The sequence below is a fragment of the Neopsephotus bourkii genome, unplaced genomic scaffold, assembly GCF_033783945.1.
Source record: "Neopsephotus bourkii isolate Nb327-2 ecotype Australia unplaced genomic scaffold, CSIRO-AGI_Nbou_v1 NB_1572, whole genome shotgun sequence".
Taxonomy (NCBI): Eukaryota; Metazoa; Chordata; class Aves; order Psittaciformes; family Psittacidae; genus Neopsephotus; species Neopsephotus bourkii.
Window position 1 is genome coordinate 2,472,921 of NW_026902048.1, and position 18,147 is coordinate 2,491,067.

General features: G+C 40.8%; 2 protein-coding genes across 8 annotated transcripts in view; one reads left to right on the forward strand and one right to left on the reverse strand.

Annotated features, from left to right (window-relative positions):
* The window catches only part of ASB7 (ankyrin repeat and SOCS box containing 7), a 31,067-nt gene extending 26,171 nt beyond the window's left edge, over nucleotides 1–4,896 (reverse strand). Inside the window, exons 1-2 of one of the 5 annotated variants that reach the window (XR_009728126.1) lie at nucleotides 4,544–4,670; nucleotides 3,941–4,035 (exon numbers count right to left, since the gene is read on the reverse strand). The gene's annotated coding sequence lies outside the window, so the exon portion shown is untranslated. Of the gene's footprint in view, nucleotides 1–3,860; nucleotides 4,036–4,543; nucleotides 4,708–4,874 lie in introns of those variants that run through there. The other 4 variants (XM_061371232.1, XM_061371231.1, XM_061371233.1 and 1 more) reach the window with 4 other exon arrangements.
* A 2,950-nt stretch (nucleotides 4,897–7,846) lies between these two features.
* Nucleotides 7,847–16,517, forward strand: LINS1 (lines homolog 1). 3 transcript variants are annotated; one of them, XM_061371238.1, is made up of 6 exons: nucleotides 7,847–8,767; nucleotides 8,861–8,950; nucleotides 9,986–10,127; nucleotides 10,375–10,962; nucleotides 13,125–13,220; nucleotides 14,133–14,220. In XM_061371238.1, the coding sequence occupies exons 1-5, from the start codon at nucleotides 8,360–8,362 to the stop codon at nucleotides 13,142–13,144; spliced, it is 1,248 nt and encodes a 415-aa protein (XP_061227222.1). In that variant the 5' UTR covers nucleotides 7,847–8,359; the 3' UTR covers nucleotides 13,145–13,220; nucleotides 14,133–14,220. The 3 variants fall into 3 exon arrangements, with proteins under 3 accessions (XP_061227222.1, XP_061227220.1, XP_061227221.1); XM_061371236.1 differs by lacking the exon at nucleotides 13,125–13,220 and adding an exon at nucleotides 15,182–16,517 and having other exon boundaries at nucleotides 8,000–8,767; nucleotides 14,133–14,313; XM_061371237.1 differs by lacking the exons at nucleotides 10,375–10,962; nucleotides 13,125–13,220 and adding an exon at nucleotides 15,182–16,517 and having other exon boundaries at nucleotides 8,009–8,767; nucleotides 14,133–14,313.
* Nucleotides 16,518–18,147: the final 1,630 nt, after the last annotated feature.

Here is an 18,147-nt window from a genome sequence, read left to right on the forward strand (position 1 = left end):
CAGACTACAGACAAGGTAACAGATTGCTCCACTAAAAAAGTAACAAGCTTTTTTCCCCCCCAAAGGAAAATTAGCTGCATATGGCAAGAGTAAGATCTGCAACTTTAATAAAACGAAGTCATATTTAGTTAAAGCTTGCTTACTCGATGACTTAAAGTTTGCTTAAAATACTAATAATTATAGTAGAAGTAGCACACTAAATAAAGAAAATAAGATAAACATCTTCATTACCTATTGATAATGTCTCATGTTGTCAAAGAGACCTTAGACTTTCCTACATCAGTGTGTCACTTCATTAAAGTCATTGCAAACATCATGTGGAAAATTAAGTCTCACAAATGTATATAGTTACTTTAAAGAAAATTCAAGGGTGGTACTAAAAGCAAGACCTTCTAATGCAGTATTTTGTGCACTCTTATGGCCTAACAGATAGATCTGATTCCTAAACCCTAGAATTACACATCTAAGAGCAGAAACAGGACCATAATTAGTACTGATGTTGGCATAACTCTGTACCACAAGGAAAGTGTACCATTACACATGACATTTAATATCCAGCATAGATCTAATCAGTGTAGGTCCTAGCTGTCTGTGGTTAAAGTATTCCAAGACATTTAAATCAAATAAAATTAAAAAAAGGATAATAACATTAGCATTCGTTATTCTCACAACCCACTTCTCCTATCCATTTCAAAACTCAATGTGTTCATACTTAAATGGCATTTTTAAAATGGTCAATATGTGTTTGACAAAACCTAAATGCAACTATCATCTTCATCTGTCACTCAACTTCCTATTTCAGGAGCTCTTCAAAGAAGAAAGTAAGGCAACAACCATTATTTGTGTTCTCATATCACAATCAAAGTTTGCAAATAACATGTGAAATATTAAACTTTCACAGAGCCTTATAATCCTGAATACATTTTCTTCTAGATGTTCTATGCTACATTCCAGACAGATATCAAGTGAGGTAACCCAAGTGGCCAGGATGAAAATCACCAACCAACGCATGCGAACTGCTGGGTCTGAAAAGCAATGAGTTAACAGTGCATGAATCCCCAACCTCACAAAGGAACTGCTACTTCTAAGAAAAGAAGCCTTCACTCTTCATAAGTGGCCATTAAAAGTTACACACTTCTCATCAGAGCTTCTGTAATTCCACCTCGTAGCTTGGACATACTACATTTAAAATAGCTAGTTAATCTACAAATCCTCCATCAACTTCAGGTGTTGGTAGCACTGTATGGTGCTACTTAGTGGTGCTATATACTCACAAGCAGCTGCTGTGTTGTTACTTTCTGCAGGGGCTCAAACTGAAGTACAGAGGTATCATTTTACCAACTATTACCTGTTTCACAGAGGGGTTCTGGGCTCTGACTTTTGGGCCTGATGGAGAAGTAGTGAAATCACCCAGCTCAAATAACTTCAGGTCTGCAAATAGGCATGCACAAGAGACCTCACCTTCAGAAAGCACCAGTACCACATCAACTATTAACTATCCTCAAGATTCCCACTGATACACTAGCAACCTTAACCACAAGCAGAGGCCAGTGAAGAAATACTGCAAATCACCCCAAATCAAGGACCTCATCAATTCTAGTGCTACAGCAAGGCCTTACAAATGTTTTTTCAGTACAGATTGCTGCATCAGTGTCACACAATCACAAGCCTCCCTCAAGACATGCACTGACAAACTGCAGGGAGCTTGTGCTCTGCAGTATGCTTGGAGATCCTCTGGTACCAAGCATCAAATACAATCTCTCTTCTAACTTACAGTGGTGCTAAGTTTTAAACAAGTAAAAGTCAGATGAAAGCTTGGCATTAAAAGTAAATAGTAATGCATAATAAGTGTTAATATATAAGATCTATGTATTTTAACATGACTTGCTAATACTAAAGAATCCACACACCAATATTTCATAGAATGACTGCAGCAGAGAACAATGGCTAGCTCAAACCACATTAAAGCAGTCACTTCAGCCCTAACACTCACAGCATAGCTGAAGAATAAAATGAGTGCCGCTTACAAAGATTGTTTCGCTCAACCACCTCTAGAGAACTTTTATTTTCCCTGTATTTCTTTTTAATACAGCCGAAAAGAATCCAAGTAGACAAAATTCATTGGATGGCTTCAGTGGATAAAGCAAGTTTTTCATTGTGATAGTATCATTCTGTAAGCAAACGCTGGAATAACAGAAAACAGCCTCTCAGACAGCACCCTTCCTTTAAGGATTTAGAATGCACAATAAGGCAAAACAAGCCTAAAATGAACATATAGCCTGAAGAGAGGGAAAAAAAAAGGATGTGCAACTTTATCTAGCAGGGTTAGCTATGCTTGCAATAAGCTGCATTTCTTACAGAACAGGTCTTCAATGTATGGTTTAACTCTATTCCTTGTTCTGACCATGTGCAACTTTCTGACAGAAGCCAATCCCCTGATTCCCATAAACTCAAGTCCAGTCCCTGCATCTGAACCAAACTTTGCTGCACTGCTATTTCATATTAAGAATGAGCTTCACAAATCCAATGAAAACTTACATTTCCCTCCGTGAATAAATCCCAAAGATCTTACGACTTAACAGTATCAAGAGTGTCCTGTTGGAGTAGCTACATTGATGCAAGGCCCAGTATTAGATGGGTTGTAAAGAGGGTGTTAGAATAAACCAACTTTGGATGAACTAATACACGTTTATCTCACCTACTAGCAAAAAATCCCCTCCTGCAATCACACTGGGCATTCCCACATGTTCCACTATGAAGTGTGGTTTCGCAGTATGCTATCAAAATAACATGGAATGTTTCTTTTCTGTACTTTCAAATATCTCAGAATTTGTTACACTTGTATTACACAGGTATTTGCTATTTAAACTTTGACATGTAGCAGCTGCTTTTTATCATATGCTAAAGACACCTGCACAAGAAAACTGATCCACCCTTGACCACGATTGCTGGCAACAGGTACTGCTTTTCCCCCACAACTAATGCTAAAAACTAATTGATTGCTGACAATGAAAAACACTCTGGTACAGTTAATGACATCTCTGAAAACACAACAGAGACCAAAGGGACCTATATAGAGCATATATTTACCAAAATAACAAACTCATCTACATTTGAAACAGATTAGAATGGATTCAAGACAGACTCCTTGTTGACAGAACATGCACAGACTCCATTATTTGGGGCACACAAACAGTAGGATGCATTAAAAGGCTGACTGACATCATTCACCCCCCCACTCTCTCCCCTTGTGAGCCCATCTCTTCATCTCACCACTTAAAGCAAACATTTCTTCCTACAAACTGCTCTCCCCCTGCAAGCGAGCCTTCCTCCTACCAGCAGGATTGTTTTCGATGACTCCTTTCCTTTTTATTCTTAAGTAGCTAACAGCATTATCTTCTCCTGTGATCTCAACCCCAAAAATAAGTCCTTGTAAACAAACACCATCCAATTAAATGGATTTCAATTTTTGCAGCTCCATTACAGTAAAAAAGAGACCCATGCAAACTCAAGTAGAACCAACATAATGCAATTACCATGACCTACTCCAATAAAGATTTTGGAATCAGAGCAGAAGCAAATCCCGTGTTGCACCCATAAATCTGTGAATAGGCCTTAAGAAAAGGCCCTTTTAACCAACAGAGTGAAGTAATTTTAAGTGACATCGTTGAGATGAGGAGACACAAAGACCCGTTAAGTAGCAATTCATAAGCAAAATAATGTTTGCAAATGAAATTTAGAAAATGACAAAGCGTTACAAGAAGAAAAAGGAACCCTACTTCAAAAGAGCTTCGGAGCTTTCAAACTGGTAAAGGTCAATAGCAAGTAGGTTTTATGAGAACAAAGAAATCCGCTACTACCTATTCAAATCCATCAAAACACTACAAGAGGCCCAAACCATGTGTCTAGGATGATTCCAAGAGTCTATAAGAATGATCACCTTTCTGTGGTGTTTTTGAATGCTGGTTCCTCACTTCTGTCTTATTTTGTTCTTTGGAGTCACAGTTTTTAATTCTCCTTTAAGGCAGTTCCAACCTAAAAACGAAAAAATAAAAAGTTGAAGTGAGCCACACAATGACATAAACGTGAGAAATGGAGAAGGAAAATGGTTAATACCAAAACAAGAGTAGGTCATAAAAGGAAGAGCCTTCAAGAAATTAGGAAGGAAAGGTTTATTCCTCTACATCAGGACCTCAACTCGACAGAAGGGCGCTCTCAGGGGTACTAAGGAATTGGAAGGACAATAACTACAGGCCCACTACCCTCTCAAGCCAGCTCCTCTGGGGAACTGGAGTAAAAGATAAGAACTGAAGAATGGGACAGGAAGTAACCCAGAAAGGAGAGCTACTGGGAAATGAAAATCGCTTCCTTGCAGGAGCTCATGCTTCAGGAGCCGTCAAGCGCGCACACACACACACACACACACACACACACAAAAAGCAGATCAAGCCCCGGCGCAGAGTCCAATGGCCCGGCAGCGGGAGGGCCCAGGGGAAGCGGGGGACGCGCTCCGAAGGAGCCCTGGGCTCCCCTCTGCCCTCACCACCAGAGAACCCCGGTCCGCGGGCAGCCCCAGGAGCACGGCGGCAGGCGGCTGGCCCGGAACCTGCCTGCCTTGCCCCCGCGGCCCGGGCGGGCAGAGCGGCGAGGAGCCGGGCACCCCCTCCACAGCGGGGGGCGGCAGACAAGCCCCTCACAGCCCGCCGAGGGGGAGCGGAGAGGAGCAGGCCGGCGGCGAGCCCCGCCGGAGGGGCTGCCTGGGGCGGCGATGGGGAGGCCCGGCGGCGGGCCATGGGGTCGCGCCCCCTTCCTTCCTCCCCCCCTCCCGTGAAGGAGGCAGCGGGCAGACGGGGCTCGCCGCCCGCGGCCGTTACCTGTGTGTCGCCGGGGGGAGCGGGCGGCGCGGCCCCGTGCGCAGCCGCCCCCCGCGCTGGTGGTGCGGCTGCGGGCGGGCGGGGGCAGCGGCGGGGCCGGCCGCGGGCGGGGGCCGAGCCGTTTGGGGACACTTTGCACCGAGCCGCCCCCCGCCGCTCGCACCGGGGTCAGCGGGCAGGGACTGACCTCCGTCGCACCCAATCCGCTGCCGCCGCGCTGGGACCGCCCACAACCGCGCGCCGCCGACATGTCTGATTGGACTCCGGGCTGACGGCGGCTCCGCCTATTGCTCTGCCCCCTTGCCGTAAAGCCGCGGGGGAAGGGGGGGGGAAAGGGTTTTGCGACAGGGGCGTGGAACTGGCTGCGGTGGTTCCGGCGCTTTGGCGGAGGAGAGTTGAGCCTTACGGCGCCCGGTCTGCGGGGGCGGGTGAGTCGCTGTGGTTGCCTAGCAGCGGTTGCTTAGCGACGGGACGGGGAAGGGGGGGCCCGTCGGCGCTGCTGCTCGGGGTGGCTAAGCGGGGCCGAGGGCTTCCAGAGGAAGGGGGGGAAACGGGCGGGGCCTCCGCGGCGGGCGGGCTGAGGGGAGCCGGGGCTGAGGGGAGCCGGGCGGGTTGAAGGAGTTCGAGTCTGTCCTGCGCTGTCGAAGGAGCGCAGGGCCGCGCCGGGTGGAGCGCAGGAGGGGCCTGGAAGCGGTACAGAGAGGCCTCGGGTGACCCTCAGGGCAGGGAGAGGGGCCTTCTGGAGGAGGGTAAAACGGGAGAGGGCCTGCAGGCCGCGGGGCGCTGTGCGCCGGTTTTGGGGCAGTGGTTACACGCATCTGTGCTCTTCCCTCTATTCCTTGTCCGGCTGAAATACCGCTTTTAGTTTTTCCCACTAGTGTCCTGTTGCTGGGGGTTCTGAAGCGCCAGTGATAGGTGCAGCTCCGGTGAGGCCGGACTGGGTCCCTCTAGTCCTGTCTCTTAAGTGGCTAAAGGTGCTCACAGAAGAGCAGGTAAAGCACCTGGCGTGCTTAGGTGTCAGTTAACAGGCAGTGGGCAGCTCGCAGCCTTTGGAAGGAAATGACACTATTTTAGAGGCGTTTACAGTATTTCAACGCTGAGCAAAAGCACATATTGAAAGGTGAGCCTACGAAGTCATTGCAGGTACAAGTAGCCCAAAGTATGTTTATTGCTTAAATGGTTCAATCACATTGTAAGGGAACCCAAAGCCTTCAGACTCCAACCGAAAAGTCATGGGCTGTGGTTTCATTTTTCTTTACCTGATCTAATTTTTTAACGAAAATAGGGTGGGTTTATTGGATAGTTTTTTTTTTCCCAGTTGCTACTCATGCAATTAACATTTAATAGTATATATAACAGGGAAAGAGTAATACAGGGACTTGACAACAGCTTTCTCAATCATGCCTCATTACTAATGTCTCTGAGTAATTATGTGTCATCATAAGCCACCTGTGTTAGTAAAATGTGATATCAACAGTGTTAGTCCATTCAAATCAATGCTTTCTAGGACTTTGTGCTAAATTAAGTACCCCATATAATAGAAATACACATATTTTATAACTTTGATTTAGGATATTCTGGATACATTTGCAACTACTTAAACTTTGCTTGGTCCTTAAACCTTAGAGGCTTCGACTGCCATTTCATTTCAGGACTTTGGTTTTGATTTTAAAGCTTAGCTGAAGTAGTCATGAAAATAATGTATAACAAAATACTTATTTGGGGTTTTATAGTTTTCCTTTCTTTCTTTTCCCTGATCAGTCTATTTATAGGGGGTTTAGGACAGTTTTTTAGTGTTCGTGCAGGAGTCTGGCACTGTGAGGTGTTATGTTAATGGGTGCTTAATGCTGTCGTGAATAATGCAAATAATACAAGTAAAGGTTGGAGTTTAACATTTCTTGTCTATGAATACCATTGCTTTTCTTTACTCTTCAGGTTTGAGCTTTCCTCTGCTTTCTGACTATATTTGAATAAACTTAGTCATTGTCTGACATTTTCCCCCTCTTTGAAGGAAATTTCTTCAAAATAAGCCCCCTCACATTTCATTTCCTTTAGTGACTTCTACTCATGAGCTGTTGTCATGTGTGAGTGAGACGTATCTTATAAATGTCTTCAAAAAGTGCTTGCAAATTAATGGCATCTTATCAATGTATTATGGTAGGATCAGAAAAACCATGACCAATATCATGTGGCCAAGGTAAAATCCCATAGTGGATGTGCTAGAGGAGTTCTAAATCTCTTCTGCCTTAGCAACCTTGCTGTGTCATATGAATTTGTGCATGGGGGATCAGTTCATTTACCACGTAGGGTAATAATTCAAGTTGATCTTGAACGCAGAAGTAAATGTATCAAGATAATTTTACTTTATTAGGTATTCATTTAAGGAGAAATAAAACTCAAAGATAGGAACAATAGCCACGTAAAAAAATCAGTGATTTCTGAAGAAATTTTATGGGGTTTCAGGTCATAAATTTCCACCTCATGCGGAATTCCAAATAGATTCTGCAAGCAAAGAAGGCATTTATTGTATGAAGTATCAGATTTATTCTTAACATCTAAAATGTGGAGTATGGGAAAGGATGGGGGAAGGGTTCTTATTTCTGCTGGGTGAGAATCATACTCCAACATTTTGGAGTTGTCTGGTCAATCACTGCTCAATGTGTCTTTAGAAATCCCACAGCAGAGTGAATTGTAGATCACTCCCTGCGGGCAGCTTCTTATTCTCTAACTTTAGATTCTCTTCTGCAGGAAATACTTCTGATGGTGGAAGAAGTGAGGAGTCTGTGTACCTTATCCTGGTCTACCCCTAATTCATTGTACCTTGGGGAAGCCATTTTGCCAGTGCATGCTCCAGTTGCACTTAAAAAAATCCAGTTGTAAAAATAAAGGTGTAATTCTCAGTATTTGATAGTGCTTTAAAAACTTGTGAAGAGTATAAACCAAAAAAGCACCTCGTATACTGAATTTTAGAGTTTCATTGTTTACTAATATTCTGCTAAACCCCAATAATAGTTTGAAACATTTGGTGTGATGATAGATGTGGGTGTAATTGATACATTGGTGGGAAGATCTTTAGAATTTCTCTGGAAGAGCTGTTTTCTTCCATTGAAAAGAAAGGGAAAATGTAACATTTAAGTAAAACCCAACTACAGAAAGACGGTTTCAGGAGTCTACCTGGCTGATTATGCCAGACTGAAAGATGGGGATCCTAAAAGCATGTTGTTTTTAAACAGTGAATTTGTAGTTTCAAAATACGTTTAATAATGGTACTGTGAACTCCAAAAATGTATGGTGTTCTTTTGTATCTTTCTATTTATCAGTTCAGTAATAGCAAAATATTCCTTTCTAGGTAACTTAAAAGAGAAATGCCTGATAGTGCTTCTGTTTCTCATATTGGATAAAAATAACCTTGAAGCTGATTTGCAGTGATGATGAATAACCAGTGAAGACATACAGCATTTTCTGAAATATTGAATGTTCTCATCATGAAGATCTCTCTTCTGCAGCAGATGTATAAAGATGTGCTGGTCGGCATTCCACTGACAAAGGAAAGCCACCATTATGCCTCTCTACTTAATCTGTGTGTTGAACAGTCAGCAGAAGGAGATGAATCATGTCATCGAATGCATCTGTCATCTACTAATGGTGGTACTGGGAGCCACCAGGACACTGAGATGCCAGGTGTGGTTGTCACTACGACGGATGATGTATCAAATAGCTTTGCAAACTTGAGCTCTTCATTTTGTCCACGAGAAATGATGCTGCTTCAGTTAACCTTGATCAAGATTATGGCTGCTAAAGCAGAGTCCCAGGAAACAGAGTTCAGTATGAGACAGAAGTACTGTGAGATCTTTGTCCTTCTTCTGAAGGAGGCAAAAATTGACTCAAAATTGGTAAGCTTTAATAAACTTCTGAAAGATTCCTGTGAAAGGAGGTAAAAACCAAAAAGGGACATGGCTTAGATACTTTCTTCTATGTGTTTGCAGGTTTTTCTGCTCGGTAGTTGTGATCAGCTGTTATCTCACATGGCTTCAAGAAGTTTAGCTTCTCTTGTGTATTTCCAGCTGAAAGAAGAGGTGAGTGTGGCATAACTTTTCACAGCTTAAAAAATGACTTAGTGGATATGTGCCTTCAAGTTATTCCATTTGACTCTAGAGCCAAATTTGGCACAAAAGCAGTAGCTGTGTGATTACTGTGAAATCTGAAAGTTATTCTAAAGAGGCTCCTTTTGTGAGCAGATCTACAGAGCAACACCAAAACTGCTTCTTTCCTCCATTTATTGCCTGCATGTCTGCTCTAACTTTGAGAGGCACACCTGCAGTCTGATGGATTCTTAGTCCCTTAAACTGCCCCACAGTTTTGTTGAAATGTGTTTCACTCCGGTATCAGGAGCAATGTGAAGGTCATAGTTTGCCCACAAAGTGCGTCGTTAGGGGCTTTGGTTTGTAAGTGGTGGATAGGAAAGAGATGGAGTAAATATTCCAAGAGACTATTTCTCTCTTGGAATATTCTCTTTAAAGTTGCAATACAGGTATTTAAAAAAAAAAACACAACAGTAATCTAGACTATCAATGTCTTTTACAGTTACTTGATATCTGTTCGGTGATACAGTAGATAAAAATAGATAATAGCCTATTGAACATTAATCAGAGATTTTCCTGTATTTTCATGTTTGACTATTCCAGTTACATTAGGGTTTTTTTCCACTTACTGTGTATTTGTTAAATATATATTGTAGCTTCTGTAGTAGCGTCTCAGAACGTATTTCTCTCAGAAATATGTGGTATTTCTTGCAAAGTTATCTGGGAATTGTGAATTCAGATATGGTCTGTCTACAGGATTACCTAATTTTGGGTAGGTCACATGACATTAAGAGGTTTGGTTTTCCCTTTTTGGAAAATATGGATTTTTCTATTGCATGTGTGGCTTCCTGCTGGTAAATAGAGGCCTTAAAATGCACTGGACAGACATATTGCATCTACCTCTGTTTTGCCTATGCCTGCGTTTGAATCTTTTTAATGTACAACTTTAAATCATTGTGTTATGATTTAATTTACTTGGCATAGCAACTGTAAAGCATGTGTGATTGGTTTTTGAACGGGTTTTCACAGAACACATTGAATGTCACCTGGCTCACCTTCAGTTTGAAGACTCTTTCAGGATTCCCTGTGAACACCCGGGTAGCACAATGTCTGTGGACCCTTACAACTGTTGTCAAGGACATACTGAAAGATAAAGCTTTACCTAAAGCAGGTACTGTCGCGATTTGTGATGTTAGCCCTGCACGAGTGCCCACTAGGGGGAGGAATGTTACTTGTAATCTCGTCTAGAGCAGCTTGTCTAAAGAACATCTACGTTCTAGAGGGTGACAAAGTACTGTTAAAATGCAGTGGTTTAAACATGCTGAAAACCTAAGACTGGTCACAGTCACTTGTTTTCTGCTAATCTGATGATTTAGCTGACTGTGTTTCACTTCACAATGTCGTTCTTATTGCTTTAGGTATTTTGAAGAAGTTGTTGGCTCCCCTTGATGCTGTGCTGGAAGGATTTTATAATTCCATTCTGTTCCATCGCTTTGACAGTCACCACTATGCTTCACCTTATTCTGAAGATACAAACACTTTGGTCAGTTTTATAGATCTACTTGAAGCACTTTTGGCTTCCAGAATTGAATTAGAACCACTCAGATGCCACAGAATATTGTTCTTGAAAGTTTCTCATATCCTGGATGTCATTAGCTCACCAGTTCACTATTTAATCAAGAAGAAGTTAATTTTGCTCCTTAAAAAATGTGTCCTTTACAAGCCTAGAGAAGATGCTAAATGTGGATCACTCTTTTTCCAAACCCCATCTTTACATGAGGATATGCTTGCACTGAGTAATGCTGTCCTGCAGGTTGTGGATTTGACTTGGCTTAATCAGATCCCACTCAGTGAAAAGGCCAGCTACTTTGGAGGCAGTGAAGCTGCTCCTGGAGATAACACTCCAGGTGGTCCTGACCAAACTGTTCTCAGAGCCTTAAGTCTGGTTGTGCTTAAAGCATTGGAATTCAAGATTCAGAACTCTGCTACAGAAGCTGAAATCAAAGGTAATAGCCTCAGCTTTGTTTATTAAGCAGCAGGAGTTTTAAAGTTTTCAGATTTTACAGTTACAGGTCATTAAGACTGTAAATAGAATTCAGCTGAATTAGTGGTGGTGGGAGGGAGGAAAGATAAGACCCACCCAGAAAACATCACTGTGTCCCACCTACTTAGTTGTCTCCTTGCATTTTATCCTATCCTTATCCCTGCGATATGGTGAGCTTGAAACAGATGTATTTGGGGTTGAAAGCTTTTCCTATTAAGAGTATGTGTTAATATTTGAAGTAGTTCAGCCAGCCTGGGAATACCAGGCTTTTCTCCAGTTGGAAGAGAGCCCATAGCACAGGCTTCTACTCTGTTTGGTGTGGGGAACTAAAAGGAACTGCAGGTAGCACTCTCCTGTTTTAAAATGTGGAGGCAGACCTTTAGAGTACTATTATGTACTTCTCTTGGTTGAAAGCACTAGTCGTTACACTCAGATGTACAATGTAATTGTCAAAACCAGCAGAAGCAGGAAAAGTAAAAATAATGAAACTATAAAGTAAAAGACAGGAAAACTATGAGACTTAGTAGAATATAGTGGTTGTGTTCTTCACCCTGACTGATAGGTCTAGTCCTTTGAATTAGTAGGTGTGAGGCATATTTCTCATACCTGCTTACTTGTGTATGTTTGTTCTACTGAATAGATGAATTAGATTAGTAGAAGAGCAGCTGTGGTGCTGCGGCTATGCCAGGAGGCAGGCAGTGGGATGGTGAGGGAATGCCGTGTAACTTGCATTTCTGATGGAAGAGAATGCATTGCTATGTCACGCTGGTAACTAGTTAGTATTCTTTTCCTATGCTGTAAAGAAGTGGTGAGGTGAGGCTTTTTTGTCTGAGAGACAAATCAGGAATCCCAAATTAGGATTGCCTGGAATCCCATCTTTCCACTTGCCTTTTTACCCCTGAGAGGCAAGCGATGCGCATCATCTGCTGCTGAGCTGTGTGAATGTGGATGTGCAAATTCTGAGATCAAAGCAGCTTGCTGTCCCAGGATAACAGGCTTTGTGGCAAAAATGGAAAGGCAGTTCTGAAGCAGTGTTTCTAGTAAAATACATGTGAGAATGAGTGTTCCTTATTGCCAGCCAGTTGATGATGTGGCAAGAAGTAGAAAATAATTTGTATTTCTTCTTAAACAAGAATGAAATTTCACAGCAGTTTAAATATATTGAGGCATTTTAGTGCAAGTTCTGGATGTAAATGTTATTTTACTTTTTATATTTCTACATTCTGTAGCAAGCATAAAATCCATTTTAATTTATCTGGCTCTGCAAAAAAGCTATGGGCTTCTGTAAGACAGTTCCTGACACTTTTCCCAGATTTTGGAAGATGATGTATTTGTGATGTCAGTTGAATTCTTAGAGTTTAAATATTTGTGGAGAATATTTTACTTATGATCCACCTTTTCAAAAATGTGTAGAAACTGAGATTGTCTAAGAATGAGCAAATAGAAGAATGTAGGTTAAATCTATTTTAGATATCTCTGAAAATTCTTTCTCAAAGAAAATATTTCCCTTTCTTTTCCAGATTCATGACACAGAAATGGGTTCTTTAATTAGATTCAAATACCCCAACTGTCAGGAGGAATTTCAAGTTGAAAGGAGTGGTGCTTCTATTTTAGTGGCATTAAATTAAGTGATTAGAACAAGCACCAAAATGCTTTAACATGGTAACTCCCCTTCTGGGAAGCTGCTTGATCTTATCTTTTTTTATTAGCATGAATTAATGTGGCTTAACTTGAATTTATTTCAATTTTGAGGGTAATTTCCAGATAGCTTTGATTTATAGGGAAGACTTCAGTCTGAATAGTAACTATTTGTAACAATGCTAATTTGCTGTTCTTATTCTTTTCTAAGAAGAAATGCAAATGTTAGTCATATATGAAGGAAAACCACATAATGATGTGGTAAGGAAAATTGGTTCCCACGTTGCAGGAAATTTCTCTCTTTTCTAAACACTGAATTTATGTTGTATTACATGAAAAACTGGTACCTGGTACCATGCTAGCTAGTACATCATTAGTATTGAAGAGGGAAATTTCTTAAGGGGCCTGTTGTATGAATACAAAGTTATTTTTATGAGTAGCTACTACATTAAGTGGCATGAATTTTGAAGTGCTTTTCTCACCCAGGAGTGAAGTGTTTAGAGTGAGGGGGAAATGAAGATTTGCAGGGAAAATACTCTTATGTTAATCATTCCAGCAAGGACTTTAGACCATCTCAAGAAGGTACCTTTATCTTAAGCCTGTATGTACTTGAAAGCATGCATCATCCATGAGGAATGCATTTTATAAAGAATATGACTATATTGCAGGCTTCATACTTCATCTTACTGTAGAAATGACAGTTTATTCCCATCAAATATAGATGACTGCAGTTAATTTCTGCAGTGAATCATACTGCGGGGGGTTTGCTCCAGTCCTAACAAAACATGCCAGTTGTGTTATTATTTCATATGGGAATAATTACCCAAGATGACATCTCAGCAAAGTGTTCATACTGAACTATTACGTCTGTGGCATTGACCTTGATTTCGGGTCAAGTCTGGTTTGTGATGTACCAATGAAGCTACTGGGGAGTTAAAGGAAAGTGTAAGTCCCTGTGGTATGGGCACAGTCACATTTTTGTGGGTTCCTGATACATGCAGGTTTTTGGAGGCGTAATGTTCTTTATTCTGCAAGTTAGGTGTGGAAGGTTTCACTCTGTTGTACCCAAAACTTCCTAGGTCACCTCTGATTATTCTTCCTTGAACTTCAAGGAAGTGAAGAATGCTGTTAGATGAATAAATTGTGTTATTAAGTTTTACCTGTCTGGGGTGCGAGGATTATACCTAATAAGTAAATTAATTTTAGGCATGCTACTTACAGTGGTTAACATTGACATCTAAACTTTGGCATGTTTAGAGTTTAATAGAGTAGCCATTCACCTTGAATTTAAGGTTGGATAACTGCATGTGGTTTTCTGCAAAATATTTCTCGATTTCTTTGGTACCAAGAATTAACCTATGCAATTTGGTGCTGTGTTGAATCAGTTGAGCAAAGCATTCATAAAAGCATTCATGAACTGTTATACATGAAAAGTGTGTGTTGTCTAGTAACAAAAAAAGTACAGCAAAATTCATGGTTACTTCTCTTTTTCAGGAGACTTCCAGAATTCCATGTCCCAGCTGTTGATGTTCTGGATGAATCATCTGAAGTCTTCTCTACAGTCTCGCCCAGTTGTACATCACTGTGAATGGCTGTCCTTGGTTTTCATAGAGCAAGATGATGATATGTGGGAAGCTGCTAAAGCTTTATTACTCATTTATTTAAAATTCGATAGGTTAGTCTACATTTTTCTTTGACAGAACTATGAAGAATTGTAATTTAGTGAGGTTATTGCAATACACATAACATTTCCATTGATTACTTTTGTATAAAGAAAACTTAATAAAGGCCAACCAAGGCCAGGTTGGACTGGCCTTGAAGCAACCTGTTCCAGTGGAAGGTGTCCCTGCCCATGGCAGGGGATTGGAACTGGATGAGCTTTAAGGTCCCTTCCAACCCAGATAATTCTGGGATTCTGTGATAATTTAAAAACCCCCAAACCTCAGGACACTGTCATAATGTGCGGTGTAAGAGCAGTTAACTTTGCTGATAATTTGAGTGAGTGCTTTGGATTAAAACGAGGGAGTTGTGCAACAGTTTCCTATTAAATACTTTATCAGATCCTGTAATTCAGAATAATTGACTTCACAGTCTAAAGCAGTGGTTAAACAGAGATAAACGGCAAGACTCTTCTTTCAACACCAGGAGTTTGACAATAATGGGATATTATAATTAAGGAGAACTCAGGGACTTCTGGCAAAGTAGCCCTCTAAGGACTGGACCCATGTTAATTCCAGCTAGTTGATAAAAACTGTTATTGCTAACCACTAAGACATGTGTTCTTCATGAATTTGTCACTGCTTCACTGTGGGTTAGATTACCATGCAAGATATTATCCTAATTTATAAAAGCTCTCTTAAGCTTCAGATAGAAGATACTGCAATTAGTAGGAGGAGTGCTGCTTAAGAAAGTCTGTGTTCAGTGCTTTGCCTTCCTAAACTGATCTCCCACCACACCTGCCTTCACTCTTTCTTTCTAATGTAAAGAATTCTGTTTTGATTTGTACTTTTTGACAAAACTGAATTTCATTACTTCCTTTTCAGGTTACGCCATGACGCTGCTCATAACTTAAACGAAAAAGAGGAGGAAATCTGGAACTTCCTTACGCATGCAAGTGGATATAATCCTCACTGTATCTTTCTATTTTTTCTTGAAAAAATTGCATTTGATTCCACAGTACTTCTAGATTTTCTGATTTCATCAGAAACTTGCTTTCTGGAGTACTTGGTAAGGTACTTAAAGCTTCTTAGGAAAGACTGGCATCAGCTTGTAGATGTCTGTAACCATTTTGACACCAAACATGGCGCTTTTCAATCAGTTTCTTCTGTCAAGCCACCCCATCAAGAAAAACAAAGCTGTAAGACTGATGAGAGTTTGCAAAATGCTTGTTGTGAACCAGAACCACAGACTCTGGTATCTTTGGCTGCTTCTCACAATTACTTTGCTCTTACAACAGAGCAAGGTGATAATGAAGTTGTAAAGTCTAACCGGTCTAACTTCTTGATAGGCACTGACAGCACATCTCTGATGGGTTCTCTTCAAAGCCTTGTTAATTATGACAGCTCAGAAGACTCTGAATTAGAATCAGATGGAAAAGACTGCTTGCTAAACATAAAGCAGGTGCCTTTAAATAATGAGGGTGAAATGGGGATAAGGGAAGCTGGTTGCAGCTACATGGATGGTGAACAGAATACACTCAAGGCTGAAGTGCTGCCTGTGAAACAAAAGGGATCTAATGCCTTATCCAGTGTGACTTGTATGGCATCTTTGGATAATGTCATTCCCCAAAGGATAATGCTTTACAAATCGACAAAATGTTTGGAAGAACTGCAGAAAGCTATCTCTAGGTTGCAAAGAAGGGATCTTTTCCCATATAATCCGTCTGCATTGTTGAAACTACTGAGCCACATTGAGCATATCAATAAGAACATGAATCCACAATAATCCAAAGATGTTTTCTAGTGGCTTTTTTACCTAGTGCACATGGAAATGTTTCCATGAGATGAATGGCTTCTGAAGCTCATGCCTCTTGAACCTGGGAGTGTATTACCCTGAAACAGGATAAACATGTTATTGGTTGACACCTTAAAAATCTGCTGTTGCAGTCAGTGCTATGACCTTAGGGTCCCAGGCTTATTCATGGTATGTATGCCAGCGTATGGTATACAAGAACTAATTGTTAGGTATTCAAAAATTGATAATAAATGACTGATGTGAAAGCTTATCAACAATAGATGATACTTAAAGTATTGTCAATTATACTTAATGTCATTCTATATGAAGTCATCGCCAGATTGGCGGTGATTCATGGACTACAATGAAACATTAATGTGACACTTGACTGCTTAGAGGTTGAGCTAAATAAAATATTTCAGCTGGGGACAGTTTTGGTGTTAATACTGTGTGTTCTATGTTGGTGCTTTGCTCTGAGTGGGGTATCTCAGTTCAGGAGTGCTATTGCAATCATAATAATCCATGCCACACTTACTGGCTGAAGTGCTTAACTGATGTCTAGGGTGCACTTTTTTTAGCTTTTAGTGTTTGGCTAATTCAATGAGCAGTGTTATCACTTCACTGAAATATGAATTTAGTTTTTCTTAATATTTTATGATATATTCTTTTAACTGAAAGGTAGATGTGAGACTATCTTGGATCATGTGTTGCCTGTTTATAGTACACTTTAATGGAATTTTGTAGCTAAAATCAAGCTTAGGTAATGCAGAAGTGAAATTCTAACAATTCCTTGCTTCCATTATGTATTTTATGTAAGTGTAGAGTATATATACTTAGTTCTTTTAAATCAAAAACAGGTAACCAGAAATTGAGTGTCTGCAGTGCAATGATGTTGAATTCTTACCCTTACATGTTTTATTAGATCTAATTTGAATAACCTGAAAAATGTCTAAGAATTTGCTTGAGGAGAGTTGGTTTGGAGCAGGATCCAAACCAGTTGAGCACACTTAGCAGGAAGCCACCTAATGATACACTTAATATGCAGCTTGTAGTGGTCTTAACAAAGGATAGTCCCTGACAACAGGGACTACTGTAAAAATCTCAGACCTCATCAAAACTGTAAGAAGCAGTTTTCCCTTTAGGATCATCTCTTGAAGGTAAGTGCTCTTATTCTGATTGAGAGCCAAGTAAGTTCTGTCTTCCTTTTAAAACCTATTCAGTGTTAAATTAGATAGTTAAGAACAGTCTCTGGAGCAGGTGACTAACTCCCAAATCTCAGTGGCCATCTTCTAGATTAGTTTTGAGCTCTGAGCTAGTGAATCTACTGGGAGGGCAAGAAAAGGAGGTGAAGCTTGTGGGATACTTTAGCTGGAAATTACAGTGCTCTCCAGAGACACTCAAATGGTATGACTTCTCAGATGGGAAGGTTTGAACCTTAGGCTTGCTCTTTCAGTATGATAGCTGTAGTCACTTGGCAGCTGCATAGGAAAGAGCGGTCCCCTTGACTGACATGTAGATGTGAATATTCTGTGTGTGTTGTGCTTTGGTTTCCTGAGAGAACTTTAGTGCATAGGAGTGGGTGAGAATATCAATGAGTGTAAACTTTTCCAGTCATGCTTATAGTTGCTTTAGTTAAAAACTAAACTCTGAGTAGTCCAGGGCAAAAGAATTCCTGTTTACTGTTCGAACTTGGTTATGCTCTGCATGCCGAGTTGCTCGTTTCTGTCACTAAAATGCCTCTGGGTGTGTTCAAAGATGCAACTCTAGACTACTTGGGAACTTTTCAGTTCAAACATGGGAAGTGCCTTTGGCAAGGCAGCTGAGCAAGAGTTTCTCAAGATAACAATTTTAAACACCGGTAGGATTTCAGTGTAATCCTTTCCCACTACCCTCACTTCTTTTCTAATCTAGGCTGTGCTGAGCAGTTTATTTTAACTGAGTAACTTCATTGTTTTCACTGAACATAATCATGTTCAACATTTCTAGGTGTATACTTTGCCAGCTGGAAGTATCTAAATTACAACAGTATTTCTCAGACACTAAGATAAGCAGGGTG